We start from the raw sequence: 14,643 nt of genomic DNA, 5'->3' as shown, positions 1-14,643 counted from the left end.
ACTGGGGGAAGTATCAGACACACTTTCCTTCCTCTTACCTTGCCCTAGACCTTCCGGTCACTGTTGAAGAACAGCAAAATGACCCAAATTAACCCCTGATCTGACGTGGTACAGCCACTCTTGTTTAAGGTGGTTTACATATAGCTGCCAGTAGATGGACAGGGACAAGAACTGGCTTGTATCATCTAGTGAGTCATTTTTGGCTTGCAGGGGAGCACCTTTCAGGACATGGATGGCAAATTAGCATAGAAGACAGTTTGTTTCTCTGGACAGCATCCTTCCCAGGCACTGTATCTATGGGAGATGCTGGCAGCAATGATAGGATTTTGCTGTAGTTTCTCCAATGAACACTTCAGCTGCTGCCCTTGCACCTGATTCTTATCAGGACAGGTATATTTACTTTATATATTAATTTTTATTAACGTTAAATCTTTTCAAAGAGCAAATGAATGTGTGACATAATACAGCTATATGCAAATTATTCCCACAGTTAAAGCAAATATGGAATTGTACCACTATTTCACAGGAACAACCCCACAATGTAAGAGCAATTAGCTGCTGCATGTGGTTTGGAAAAGTGCTGAGCTGGAGATGCTCTGGGTATTGCTGGGTCTTTTGCATGCCTGGCCCTCGACATGTCTGATGCACTTGTAAAGCAGGGAAAAGAGCCTTGGGGGTGGTGGAAGAAGCTGTGGCTGAGCCCTGAGCTGCAGGCAATGTTTCACGTGCTTGGTGCCAATGTTTCATAGTTCAAACCGTTGCTCCTTTGACTCCTTGTCATGCAGAGGGCTCAAGGCCTGGCGGAGGTAAGCCAAGCTTGCAGGAGCCCAAGTAGAACCACGCCTGAGGTAGGTCTGAGAGGGGAGCAACACCGGGGAGCAGCTGACGATTTGGAAAAAGATTCAGTGCATGTTCCCCAGCTGCTCTTCATCTCCAGGTACAGGCGCTCAGTAGCTCTTAGGGCCCATCACCTCACTGCAGCCTCCAGAGCAGACTGCCAGCCTGGAGGACCCTCCACATCCAACTCAGCAGTGAGTGCTTTAGAAACTAGTGCAAACATAATGGTGGAGACCAGTGCAGCAGGGGAAGGCATGTAGCAGCCTGGGAGCAGATCATCCTGCTAGAGCAGAAGGGAAATGGCAGTTTTGAATCCCAGCTCCAAATCAAAGCTGGAAGCACTCTGTGCACTCAGCTGGTTTTGGGGCTTGGTGTCCGAAGCTCCTGCCAGAAGGCAAAGCTAGCATCAAGAGCTGAGACAGTCAGTAACAGGTATGGGAGACGTTGTGTGTGCCCACTTGTGAGACCTGCTCTGCAGTCCCATCCACGGCGAAGCTGCAGCTGTTCCCTTCTCCCAGCTCCACTAACCCAACTGTCGAGTGCTGCACCAGGAGACAGGCACGGTGCAGCCCCTCAGCCAGCGCCTGACGTGCTGGTAGCCTCTTGGAAGAAGGGAACAAACCAACAGGATAAAGAAGAGGAGGTGGGAGCCTTAGTTTAAGATTTCCTTAGCTTGGCATTTCCTTATTTAATGGTGGGTCCTAGTGCTGCTGGGCATCGCTCCACTTCATTGCCCGTTGAACCTGGGGTTCACGACCGTGGTGGTGGCACTCTTGAAGAGGGGGTTATCAGCCTGGAGGGAGAGAGGTGAGAGGCCCACGTTGTTGTGCTGTATTGGATTTTCAGTGGAGCATTACCCACTCCACCCCTCCCAACGTCAACGGTACAGACAGCGTTGGCAGGCTGCTTTAGCCCCCTGCAAAATCCAACCAGTCTGTGAAACCAGACAGTGGGGAGGGCTCAGGTCTGCCATGGCTGCCTCGGGAGAGGATGTCCCCTCCAGGTGTCCCCACCGCATGTATGTGAGCATCCCAGCACACCCCACCGCCGCAGATAGGCTCTCTTACGTCATTCCACTTAGCCTTCGACTTCTCCTTCTCGAACCGGCGGTATTCCCGGCGGTCAAACAGCTCCGTCAAGAGCCGCCAGATCAGCAGGAGTACCAGGCCGATGAGGGCCACGCCAGCGATGGTGCCTCCCACGATCAGCGCGACATTGGGAGGCTCCGGGCACTCTGCAGGGCAGACAGGCAGTGTCCGGCTGCAGCCCTCAGCAAGGCCACCATGGCAGAGCTGGCAGCCTGCCTGCAGAGGGGTAGGAGGAGCAGGGCTGGGGTACCTTTTTTAGGATCGATGGTGACAGTGTAGATGTCCTTGCCATCCTCCTGGACCATGCGGAAGGAGATCCAGCAGTTTTGGGAGTCCTTCTCCCTGCACTGCTTGCTCTCCCCTCTCAGCTTGTTGACCACCTGGATGTTGGGGCAGGCCTGGGAGCAGTTCTTCTCGAAGGGGCCACTCTGGAAGGCCTTGCACTCCATGCAGGAGCTGCAAAACAGGTGGCCACAGTTCATCTCTGCAGGAGCAGAGGCCCCCTCAACTGGCTTTGGCCACGGCTGGGCTCTGCCCAAGCACAGGCAGGACTTGCCTGTGCCTGCCCAGGAGGTGGGGGGGATCCCCGCCGCCCCCCTGCGCCATCTCCGCCTGTGTCACTCACACATATCTGCTGCAGGGCGAGGGGCAGCCGGGGCACTCCTGGCATAAGGGGGGCTGGTATCCCCCCCAGCACTGGCAGCGGTTGCAGTGGCAGGTCCCACGGTGGCTGCACTCATTGCCATGGACATTCAAGCAGCCCTCCGTCGACTTCTTGCACTGGCAGGCGCTGCCCTCATACTTGGGTGTGCACTTGCACTCCCCGCAGTCGCATTTCCCGCGTTCTGTGGGGGAAGACCTTTCAGACAAGGATCCTACAGAGACCCAGGTCACCCTCCTTCTGCCCGTGCTTGGAGAGCATCACCCACCCTGTGCTCTCTGTGCCACCCTCCATGGGATGGTCGAGGAGGTCCTGCAAGCTGGTGCAGTGGGACCCAGGACCCCCAAACCCACCCACTTGGGTTTTGGCAGGAAAAGGCAGCATCTCTCTGGGGATTTAATCTTTCTAAACAGTGCCCGGGTGGCAACCCATCATGCAGATGCATCACCTTTGCCGCCGCAGAGGGAGCCATTGTGAAACTCGCAGTTCATGTTGTCACACTCGCAAAAGGTGCCGTAGATCTGCTTGTTGGGCACGTCGCTGGTGTGGCAGATGCACTGCCCGCACACACAGTCCCCCAGCCCCGAGCAGATGACCGAGCTGTTGTCCTTCCGGCAGCTGCCCTCCAGCTCCTTGCTGGTCTTGCCTTTGGTTTCACACTCGCAGTTCTTCCCCGTGTAGCCTGAATTGCAGCTGCCGCCAAAGGAGAGGAGCAAGCCTGGGTCAGCAGCCACAAGAAACACTGTGGGGCACGTGTGGGGCCCAGACCTCAGCCAAAGTGGAGCAAATCTGGGACAGCCTCGCTGAAACCCAACCACGGCGTGTTGGTGCTAACTCCATGCTGGAGCAGGGCAGCTAATCAGGAGGAAACCTCAGAAACGCTGCTCTCCCCGCTGATCATATTTACAACACCAAACAGTTGCCCGGAAATTATTGTTATATTTATAATTTCCAAACCTTGCCAAGGAGATCTGAGTGTTTCCTTAGGAAACTCAGTCTTTTCCTCTCCCTGCCACCTAGGGGCCATGAAGCAATAATTGCACTTAAAGACCTGTGTGAACTACAGCCCCGAAGTGCGATTTTGAGAGATTTCTACAGAAATCTGTGTCTGCTCGATGGTTGGTGGATGATTGGATAGTTGGATGGATGGGCGGATAGTTGGATGGACGGGTGGGTGAGTGGGTGGATGCCCTTAGGAAAGCAGCAGAGACTCCACCAACAGAAGAGAGAGCTCATTGTGTCCCCTGCCTCCAGGAACGTAAACCACCTCTCTGAATAAGAAAATTGGTGCAAAGCTGCAGAGCCAGGCCATGACTGATCGCCACATATACACCCCTCTGCTGAGCCCTCACCCAGCCCCACGTTCTCCGGGCACAGAGGTGCTTGGAGGAACGATATGCACCATGCAGCTGCCCTCAGCTTGGCCCAACAGCCCTCTCCCAGCAGGTCCCCAGCTCTGGCAGCATTTGAAATAGTGTTTTGGGGGGACAGCACATACCTGCAGATCCCACAGATGATGCTGCCTTTCCCACTGCAGGCGGTTGGGTCGGGCTGCTCGTTGCAGTTGCAGTCACAGTTGCTGTTCAGGTGGACGGTGAGGGTGTCTGTGAAGCCCAGTGGCCGGATGGTGAAGGACTGGCTTTTGATGCACTCCTTGGCCGTGACCTTCACTTTGAAGATGACCTAGAAAGTGCAGAGTGAGAAAGGGAAGGGCCAGAGGCCGTCAGGTAGCTTCAGCAATCGGAGGGTGGTATCAGCCCCAGGCTGAGCACAGACACATCCAGCGCAATGGAGGATTCCCCATCACGCAGCATTTTGGACACTCTTGGCATTAAATTCATGTAAACAGAAAGCCTGGAACAACAGGCTGGGTTCCTGCGGTTAAACAGGATGGATTCCTGGTACGGGAGAACGTACCTCATCGTTGATCTTGACATTGTCACACTGCCCTCTCGCTTCGTCCACGACAAGCTTGTCCTTACTGCACATGGAGTCATATTTGACATCCAGGACATCTGGCAGGGTGGAGTGGTCCAGAATGATCCGCGAGGAGAGGTTCTGTGGGGAAATGGTGGAGAAAGTGCCATCAGTCCAAGAGGAGACCAAAGCAAGGGAGTGTGGGGTACAGGTCAGGGCTTCCCCCCAGCCCAGGGGATAGGGGCAGGGAGCACCCCACGCTGGGGTCTCAGCTGCCTGGGGTGGGTCTGGAAAGGCAGGTGATAGCATTGGAGAGGCGGGAACCTCTTGCTTGCTGTGGGTAGAGGGACTCAGGATGTCCTGTCCCCAAAGCCCTGGTCCCAACTACTCTCTGACAGTGAGGACACATGATGGGAACCTTTTCCTTCTCCGAGCCCTGCGAGACAGGTGAAACACAGCCTCCTTCAGCACTTACATTGTAGGCCTCCTGGATGAGTTCAATGATGTTGCTGGAGTCCTCGTTCAGCTCTCCCACTGCCGACTTTGGGATCATCTCACTGAGTTTCTGCCAACAGAAAGCAAAAAGGTGAGTGGTCCCCCCTCGTGTGACAGCAGAGCAGGGGGCAGCGGCAGGAGGACACACACAGCTGCTTCTGTCCTCCTGGGGAGGGACGGGAGGCACCTGGACCATCTGAAGTCTCCTTACCTTGTAAACATCCACCATCTTACTAGTGACAGCAAAAATGGGCTGAATGTTGTTTTCAGCAAGTTTCTGGACCAGCTGGCCGACAGATGGGTAGTCCTAGGTGGGGAGAGGGATGCCACGCTCAGCATGATCTCCCCCACCAGCAGAAGGGTGGACAGTTTGGGTTTCACGGCCCAAATTATGGTGATTATGGTGACCTTGTGGTCTCAGCAACAGGCTTTTTATGTGACCTTTTTTTTATGCCTGGGGGAGAGAGGCTGGGGGTGCAGGGCCACCGAGCAGCCCCCAAGTACTTACAAACTCGTTGCTCTTTTTGTACATGTTGTCCTCCAAGTGGCACTGGCCATCGTTGGGGGTCAGGATGGCCCCAAGCTTGCCATCGCCGGCGAAGTGGAAGCCATCATCGGTAGCATACACCAGCAAACGCGTCACATTGCGCCAGCCGATCAAGTCCTGCAAGCAGCATGGAGGCCTATTCCTGAGCAGGGCTAGGAGGGCAGCGCCAGCGGGCACGGTATGGCCCTTGCCAAAGCACGGCAAGTCTGACGTTGGCCATGGTGTGGGGCAGAGAGCACGGAGGAGGTGGGTTACAGGAGATTAGGGTCAGGAGGCTGGGGTAAGATGCTCTCTTGTACCCCCCCAGAGTAACCTGCCCCACTGCCGAATCAGGACTTATACACGATGGGCTTCCAGAGCCCACCTGGAGAGGGGCAGAGTCACCACCTGAGGGATGGTGCGTGAGCGCAGGTCGCAGCCCTCACGCCTGCCCACAGCTGCTGGCAGTGGGACGGAAGCAGGGACTCACCCCACACACCGCTGCCTGCATCATGGCATCCAGCCCCCCCTCTGGGGCATCCAGGTTCCCTGAGATAAACTGCTTCCCCACTTCGCTCTCAAACTTCTTGGCATTGTCGGTCAGCGAGAGGATGTGTTTGAAGGCGAAGGGAGGCTGGCATTGCTTGTCCTTGTTGGGGCAGGGGTTCTGCAGCTTCTCGGGGTGTGTGTTCACAAAGGGCAGCACCGTCTTGTCCACGAAGGAGCCAAACCCTAGGGCATCCAGGACCACAGCGTCAGGGGCAGGGGCGGGCAGGGACCAGCAGGCGTCCCTGAGGCACAGGGCACGGACAATCTGCTGGCCCCCGTGTATGTGCCCACGTCCCTTGCCCCGGCACACTCTCCAGCCTGGCAGGGGACGGGTCACGCTGCCTGCTGCCTGCATCCTGCTCCAGCCCCACGGCTCTTCCCAGCAGCGAACAGCTGTGCCGGGGTCCCGTGCTGGAGCCAGGCTCACCTATGCGGCGAGAAGGGGTGGTGCTCTCCAGCGCCCTGAGTAGCTCTCCACCCAGCTTCTTCACCTTCTCCAGGTCATCCAGCATGGAGTAGGAGAGGTCCATGAGGTAGTAGAGATCAATGGGGTACCCCATGGCACGGCGAAACTTCACCTCAAATACAGCAGGCTGGCCTGTGGGACAGGGACGCCGGGATCAGCTGCCTGTGGCTCACATCTTGCCCCATTGCCCACCGCCCACTGGGATCCTCCTCTCTTTTGGAAGAAAAGGGGAGGAAATGCGGGCTGCGACATGCCACCACATCCCGGCTGAGCCTGAGGGCAAGCGGAAGGGTGTTGGGAACGCCAGGCAGACCATACCTATCCTCAGTTTCAGGTGCACCTCCTGGGGAGTCAGCTGTATGTCGTTGCTTAAGGGACTGTCCTGTGTCCTTGTAATGTCATTGACTGGAAACTCAATCTCATTGTGTGGGCATCCCCTCAGCTGCAGCTGCTCGATGGTGTCGCAGCGGATGGAGTCTGGCTCACCGGCTTTGGTGAAATTCTATGGGTTGCAATATCAGTAGGAAAAAACCAGAGGAGCAGGAGGTGAATGAGCTTGTTACAAGATGACCCAGCTCGCAGACCAGGTCTCCAGGGTACTGATGGAGAAAGGAAGGTTGATGGGTCCTGTCTGTCCAGATCCCTCCTGGCCCCATCCGCCATGTAGGACTTGAAACACTCCCACAATGCAGTCTCCCCCCCTCCACCACAGGCAGAGCCGGGCGGGCAGGGTGACCATCCCACTGCCTGATAGCTGACCGCTGGGGGCTGACAGCACGAGAGGCTACGTGGACCTACCGGCTTCTTGCACCAGGCGCAGCCGGGACCGGACTGGATGCAGTCCTTGCACGTCCCCACCTTGATCTTGGGGCACTCCATGGCAAAGGCTGAAATGGAGAGAAGGCAGAGTTGGCCTGGGGGGAACTTGAGGGAGGCTGGTCTGCAGCGGTGGCAGCCATGGGGTGCTCTGACACCCAGCACCAGGCACCCATGCTGTCCTGAGCCCGCCCTGCCTATAAAACCCATGCTGGGGGCCCTGGCAGAGTCCTCACCTGCCTCACTATCCCTCCACTGGGCTGGCTCGAGTTAACTTCAGATGCTGGGAAATGCAGGATCTGGCCCTTGCACGCCTCTCAATGCCACATTCATGCTGCTGTTGAGCAGTATTTGGGTGTGTCCCCCCCATTTCACTGCCCACATAAGGTGCCGGGGGAGAAGGCAGCGAGGAAGGGCAGGTCGGGCTCACCTGTCATCATCACCAGCAGCAGCACCCAGGTCACTGCCGGCAGCCGGAGGCAGCAGTCACGCGACATTTTCTGCAAGACAAAAAGCATCCCTGTGACCGCGTGGTGCATGGCAGCCGCAGGGAAGGGAGCCCTCGAACCCTATAGAAAATGGCTGCAGAGGACAGCGGCCCCAGGGGGAAATGTCCTTCCCGCAGCCACTCCACTGTGGGCAGAGCCTGAGAGCGTGACCCTGCTGCAGCCTGGGGAGTCGGGCAGCTGGGGCTAGGGCAGCCACCCCAGGTGTGTGGGCTGCCTCAGGATGGGTGTTGGCATGTTCTTACAAAAATAAGTTGGTTTCCAATAAACATAGCTTTTGGACTAACCGTGGAAGTCGGCAGAGCAGGAACTTGCACTGTATCGCTATGCATTCAGCTGAACTGCTGCAAAGCTTGATGTAGTGTTTATCCAGACTCTTGGACCTATATGATTATACCTATGTAACATTGGAAAATCTCAAGCACTGCATTTAGTTTTTACTAGATGTGAGTTTTTTCAGCTTCTGTGTTGAGCTATGTTTGTATGGAAATTGGAATCAAAATTAGCAAAAGGACCATTTCTATTAATTAACTAGCAAGGCATGCTAGATACCTGGGGAAAAAAGTCTGTTACTATTTGCTTTACATTTAACTGATTCATCAAGGAAATGAAGTATTTCATGTAGTGAATTAATATAAGTTTTCCTGCTGAGGGTTTCCAACAAGTGAAGGTTTCCAACATCATGGCATGGGTGACCGACATCCTAGGAGAGCCACAGTCCCGTCTCCGAGGGAAGCGGAGAGGGCTGGCTCACGCTGCGTGGTGAAGCCCAGCCTGCCAGTGTGGCAACCATCAGGCTGACTCTTGTACAATGTGCAGGGCGAGGAAGAAGGACGGGGTGTTGGAGTCAGACCTGCACGGGGAGGGGGGCCAGGACGTGATGCCGGGGGTGGGGGCTCTGACCCCGGGGTTGGGCATTTCTTACTGGCGTGCAGGGAAGGACTGCCAGCGCGTTGTCCAAACCCCACAAGCACTTGCTATCCTCAGTTACACCAGTGTTTCAGAGCATGATAGAGACCCTGTTCTTCACAAGCATGTTCTCACAGCACTTGTTCTAGCTGCTCACACTACTCGCTTCTTGCCCCAAAGCACATCTCCTGATCACAGAAACGTATGCCATCCATAAAGTTGGCTAAATTGCTCTTAGGGAGCGATTTTTCATTGTTCTTCCTGTGGTGTCAATGAGATCATGTTCATTAACGCCGTCATTTCTCATAACGCCTTCCCCTTCCCCCCAAGCATGGCCCTGAAGCAAAACCCAACAGAGTCACGGCCTTGCAACATGGACGCACATGGGGAAGTGAGAAAAGAGGAATTTGTTAAAAGAGGAAAAAGGAGTAAGAAAGCATGAAAGAACAACAGACGTTGCCCTTTTTAGCAATATTAGACACGGCATCTGAAAAACAGGTCATTGGTTTTGAAATAGCTCTGACGCTGACCCGAGCAAGAAAACAACCACCCCCTGGCTCCTGCAACTTGGCACAAAGTGCCATCTCCCCCTCCTGTGAGCCTGCCGAATTAACAGCTCAGAGTCAAATGGAAACGAGAAAACAACGGAAACCTTCAAAAGGCACGGAGGCCAGGTTAGTATATAGGGCTGCTCAGATCCCCTTCTGAGACGTCAGGATGTCCTTTCTTAGCTCATTAGCCTCTGTAGGACACCAGACAAGCAAAGGATGACACTGGTCAGCCTTGAAAGAAGGTCTGGTCTCCTCCTGAGGGCAGAAGGAAGGTCTAGGCAGGTCGATGGGTGTCATTGCAGTGACATTTGCACAGTGAGGTTTGGTGCCCAGCTGTAGTATGGACTTGGAGATGCGGCAGGACCGCTAAGGCTGGTTGCCACCATTGCTTATGGCAGGGGTCATCTGGATGTGAAGGTTTGCAGCCTTGGGAACCCCACGCTGCCCTGAAGCCAGCCTGCCCAGCAGAGCTCCAGCAGCCTTGCCACCCCATGGCTGCACAGGCAACAAGAAGTGCCTCTGTGGTGACCCGCTGAAACCCTCACAGTGACGTGACCCAGGAACTCACTCTGCCGTGCCTGGCCCAAGACCATCCTGTGGTGGGTGGACAGAGTTCTTCTTCACAAAGATGTCCTCCGCAAGTCCCTCTCCACCACCACAGTCCACCTTCATAAGTTTTTAAGAGCATCATTTATTGTCACAGCCGCAACATCCGTGCTTGCCGTGCTTAGCTGGCCCAACACATTTTTGTCACCTCCAGATTCTGCCAGCACTGTTTGAGCTTGCAGACAATGGGTAAAAACTCTTAAAGTACAAAAAAAAAAAAGGCCTTAACACTAAAAGCTCTTAACAAGGCGGGGTGGACACCAGATCCCTGTTGGACCCTCCTGGGCGCATCTCGCTGGGAAACGACTTTGATCCCTCATTTGGGCTGTATGGTCACCCGGTGACCTGTGCCAGCCCAGCCTAAGAGGTCCTCCAAGAGCGATATCACACTCCGAGGCACAGCTGGCTCCTTCACGACCACATTTGCTGTACTCTTAGCTGTATTCACGCTCTGCATTTGTTATTGATCGCTCCTTGCAGCTGCTTTGCTGGACGTGTCTAGTTAATTAGTAGTGCCCTGGGGATGCTGAAAACAGTGTGAGCTCATATTTCTGCAAATCCCCCCAAAAAACAGGGCCAGGGAAACAGGCTCTTGCCCAACGGGGCCAGGGAAACAGGCTCTCTGCCGCTGCTGGCAGCTCCCGCCCTCGTTTCCTGTAGCACTCAGCTGATCAACACCCCAAATGTCCCTAATCAGGCTCCAGCTCTTCTACAAGCTACAACCTCCCACACAGGCTGTGGGGACCAAACCCAGGGGTTCTATGAGCTCCTGCCACCCCATCTGCCCAATGTTTCCAAGTATTTAATTCCTGCTGCCATGCCAAGGCGTGGGGTGGCGATGGGGTGAACTAAGGCTCTGCGAGCTCCTCTTCCTTGCTGGAGTTTAGAGGTTCCCGCTTACAGGCTCACCTCATAAAATAGAGCAAGTTTCCAATTAAAACTGGACTAAAAAAAGCTCCCAAACCCCAGAAATAAAGTGGGAACCTCAACCCACGCCCAGCTCTGGCTGCTATTGAGTTTTGTAAAGCAGGGTTCATTTTGTAGGCTGGATTTGGATGCCTTTCTAATCCCCAAAGTCGTTTCTTTCCCCTGTCACAAGAATGTAAAGCACACCCTACTAGGGGAGAGCAGCAGAAGAAAGCTCACCACTTCTTTTCTTCTGCTGTGGAGGGAAATTATTCACTGGTATGTGGGTGGATGAGCATATACGTGACACAGGGTGACTTTCAAAGAGAACAAATGGAGCTTCTGCTTTTGTCTGCCTCCTTACAGTGTTCAGGGGAGGGGAAAGCAGGTTTTCGGTCTGACTCTCTGCATTAGCAGGGCCCAGACATGGGCCTCGGCAGTGTTTTCTCCAACTCCCTTGGCGATCCCTTTGGCTCAGTCCTGGGCTTGCACTGCTACCACCAGTCCTGGGTGGTCTCCTCCTGGGTGTGTTGGGTTTTTTTTCCTCTGTTCATAAATTAAGGCAAGCAGAGGGATGCAGCAGTCCATCCTCCTGCCCTGGTGTGAAGGAGCAGAACTGCAGAGCTTTACAACCACCTTCATCCCAGGGTGCCGAGACCGAGCGCCCTGGCTAGGGGCAGGGCGCGCTGCCACCAGGCTCTGCTCCCTGGCCAGGGCTGCATGGTGGCATCGGGGGGAGAAGGCTGCACCCCATGACCAGGGTCCTCCTTGGCCTTGAGCTCTGATCTTCTTGCCATATGCCTCGGGTGGCTCAGGACCAGGGCTCTGCTTCACCAGGGGCCCTTTGCAGAAGCCACCAGGGTATTCCATCTATGGAGCATCTCTCGCTTGCTGTATGTTATATACCTGGCATGGCTCAGGCAGGGCAAGATGCTCCTCAAGGGTCTGCGAGCCAGCAAATGTGAAGGCGGCCTCAGGGAAGGCGCACGAGGAAAGGGCTGGGTGCTGTCCTGCGTGCGGGCAGGGAGCAGAGCTGGGGCACGCCAGCCTCTCAGGGTGCTGGGCGTGCTGCGGGGTGTCAGTGGGAAGGAGCAGGCTGCTGTGCAGCATGGAGGAGCGAGTTCAGATTTATAAATAGAGCTGAAGGGGAAGTGTTGATGCTAGCAGAAATCTTGTTGTTATAAATAAGACGAGCGTTCAACAGCAGAGACAGGTCTCACAGTCTGTGAGCCACAACTCCCCTCCAGTGCTTTGCTAAACATCTGTTTTCTGGCAAAACGGGAGGACGTGCTCTTGTGCCCAGTATCCCGGGAGGACTCCTGGGGCATTTGCACCATCCACTTGCAATGGTAAAGTGCCGCTATTGTCAGTGCTTGTGCCTTGGTGCCCCTGGGTGCTTCCTCCACGCTCCCAAGCATCCCTGGTGCCTCATCACCATCATACTGTGACAGAGACGCTGGGTATCGCACCCAGCAGCGCTGCTCCTTTCCCCTCCCATTCTGGGTGGCCCCAGACCCCATGCACTGATGGTAAATGAGCGGAGTAGGGTACAGCAGGGATGGGAGAGTGGATGTAACTTGGCTTGTGGCCATTTCTTCCATCAGTTGGTTGTGTGATGCGGATAGTTCCCATCAAGGCAGACGGCCATACGCAGGGCTGCCCACTGGCTAAGACCCCCTCTGTGCAGAGTATCACACTCAGTGTGTGTGTATACGTATTTTTATATATGTTTATATATATATATACAAAGTACAGAAAAAATATAAAATATATATAAATTTAAAAATATAAAAGTGTTTTATACATATATATATATATATAAAAGAATATATATATATTCCTATGTCCTATTATAGGAAATATGTATATATATTGTATCTATTTCCTTCCAGCAGCCTCCAGCGCCTGCAGGGGACGGGTGTGTGGGATGAGCACTCTCCCATGTGCACCAAGCACCTGGCCCCTGCTGTCCCTCGGCTCTGAATGCCGAGGTCCCTGGGTGCCCGTGGGACCCTCGCCCTGCCCTGGGAGGCCGGGGCTTTGTGCTGTTGGGTCAGAGCCCGGCTTGGGTGGGAAGGGGCTGCCCCGCCGGCTGTCGTGCCCTGGGTAGTCTGGGATTTTTAAGAGCAGAGAAGCCATTTCTTGTGTCTGATCTCCAGTGGACATCACCCCTTGGCCGATCCCAGTGGGGACACTGTGACAGCTGCTGGGTTTGCAGAGACGCAGGACCGAATCCCAGGGCTGAGCAGGGACCCAAGGACCTGCCCAAGGGCACAGCCCATCCCCTGGAGCTGGCAGAGCTCGTGCTTCGTGGGAGCAAAGGAGGGATCCCCTATCGCCACCAGCCCTGTGGTGACTCAAGTATGTCTTTCTCTGAGAAAATAAATCACCCTGCACCATGCTCTCCAGCATGCTGAGGTCGCTTGCGATTGAAATAGCACTAGGATAAGGACAGAAAAAGTGCAAAACCACTGTGTGAAGCAGGATGTGACAGCCATGACAGCAAAATGCACCATTTAAAGCCTTCCCACACCTTGCAGAAACCGCGTACCGGCATCCGTGCTGGCTGCAGGGCGCAACGCCTCTGCGAGTGTTCACACATTTGCTTTTCACCTGCCTGGGAGCTGGGGCCGCAGCATTGGAAAAAGCATTGAAAGCAGACGTCAGGCTGCTTTCCCTGACACCTGGGGTGTACCCCGCATTTTGTCTGCATCCGAGAGCCACGAGGATTTTGGGAAGGACCTGCCCTCCCTGGGGTTAACTTGCGCACAGCCTCTGCTGGCTTCCCTGCTGCCGCCAGCCATTTCCAATGGTAGTCAGTAGAGTATTTGATGCGTACAGCACACAGAGAGATGAAGGAGAAGAGCGAGAGTCTTGCCCCCCTCTCCCACCTCTTCTCCCAGGCCCACAGGGGTGCAGGCACCTCCAGGAAGCACCACGCTGAGCCCCCTCAGCAGCCATCCCCGCCGCCCTCGCTCCATGCCGCCGCGCCAGTTCCCTCTTCCCCTCTGAGCCGCCACATCCTGCAGCTGGCAGTGGGTGCTCGTACGGGATCCCAGGAGGAAGAGGGGGATCCCGGGAGGGGAGCCGGCGCAGCCCCCAGCCCTGGCGCTTGCCCGGTGCTGCCGGCCAGGCACGCAGCCAGCACCGCTCTCCCCAGCGCCATGTGTGAGGGTGCAGGGGGAGCACGCTGCACCCTCTCTGCTCTGCTTTCCAGGCCTGCAGGGCAGCAAGGAAGGGGTTGTGCAGGGTCTGACACCCTCCCCCCAATAACCACCTGCAGTTCCAGGCTTAATCCTACCGCCAAAAGCAAAAACACTACAGACCAGGCAAGCTACCTTTGCAAAGACTTCATAGACTGACCGCTGCGCCATGCCGCATGCGGGAGGGACACCGCGCCGAGCTCCCTGAAGCCCATCTAAGGACTCGAGTGGCGGGAGGTTAGATCAGGAACTATAAAACAAATTCACTGGAAACACCAGAGCTATGAAACCGCCTTGTCGTCTGGCTGCCTCCCCCTCCCAGAAAGGAGGAACAGAAGCAAAGAAAATGGAGATGCTGTACTCGCCTTGCATCAAGCCGTCTCCTCTGTCCTGTACTTGGGCTGGGATGAGGATGATCTCAAGTTCTCAAGCTTGGCTGGGAAAAGCACTTGGGCATCGGGAGCTTTGCAACACACCCCAATCCTTCCTTCCTATTTCTGTCTTACAGTCGGCTGGGGCAGAAAGGAGGAAGTCGGAGTGGTGGGTGTGGGAGGGCGTGTTCCCCCCCCAAAACCCAACAAGCCCCACTACGCTGGCCAAAGCCCTG

General features: G+C 55.3%; 1 protein-coding gene across 2 annotated transcripts; it reads right to left on the bottom strand.

Moving 5' to 3' along the window:
* Positions 1–448: 448 nt before the first annotated feature.
* ITGB2 (integrin subunit beta 2) lies at positions 449–14,523 on the bottom strand. 2 transcript variants are annotated; one of them, XM_072874216.1, is made up of 16 exons: positions 14,402–14,523; positions 7,786–7,855; positions 7,338–7,426; positions 6,858–7,041; positions 6,501–6,671; positions 6,015–6,256; positions 5,507–5,662; positions 5,210–5,305; positions 4,979–5,068; positions 4,504–4,644; positions 4,085–4,269; positions 3,035–3,279; positions 2,551–2,770; positions 2,176–2,381; positions 1,905–2,071; positions 449–1,630 (listed from the first exon to the last, which is right to left on the bottom strand). In XM_072874216.1, exons 2-16 carry the CDS (start codon positions 7,850–7,852, stop codon positions 1,565–1,567), a joined length of 2,325 nt encoding a protein of 774 aa, XP_072730317.1. In that variant the 5' UTR covers positions 7,853–7,855; positions 14,402–14,523; the 3' UTR covers positions 449–1,564. The 2 variants fall into 2 exon arrangements, with proteins under 2 accessions (XP_072730317.1, XP_072730319.1); XM_072874218.1 differs by lacking the exons at positions 7,786–7,855; positions 14,402–14,523 and adding an exon at positions 7,592–7,719.
* Positions 14,524–14,643: the final 120 nt, after the last annotated feature.

This window comes from Ciconia boyciana, chromosome 10 (genome assembly GCF_034638445.1).
Source record: "Ciconia boyciana chromosome 10, ASM3463844v1, whole genome shotgun sequence".
NCBI classification, from domain to species: Eukaryota; Metazoa; Chordata; class Aves; order Ciconiiformes; family Ciconiidae; genus Ciconia; species Ciconia boyciana.
The sequence above is the reverse complement of the archived record's forward strand: the minus strand, read 5'-3'. Positions and strand labels throughout refer to the sequence as shown.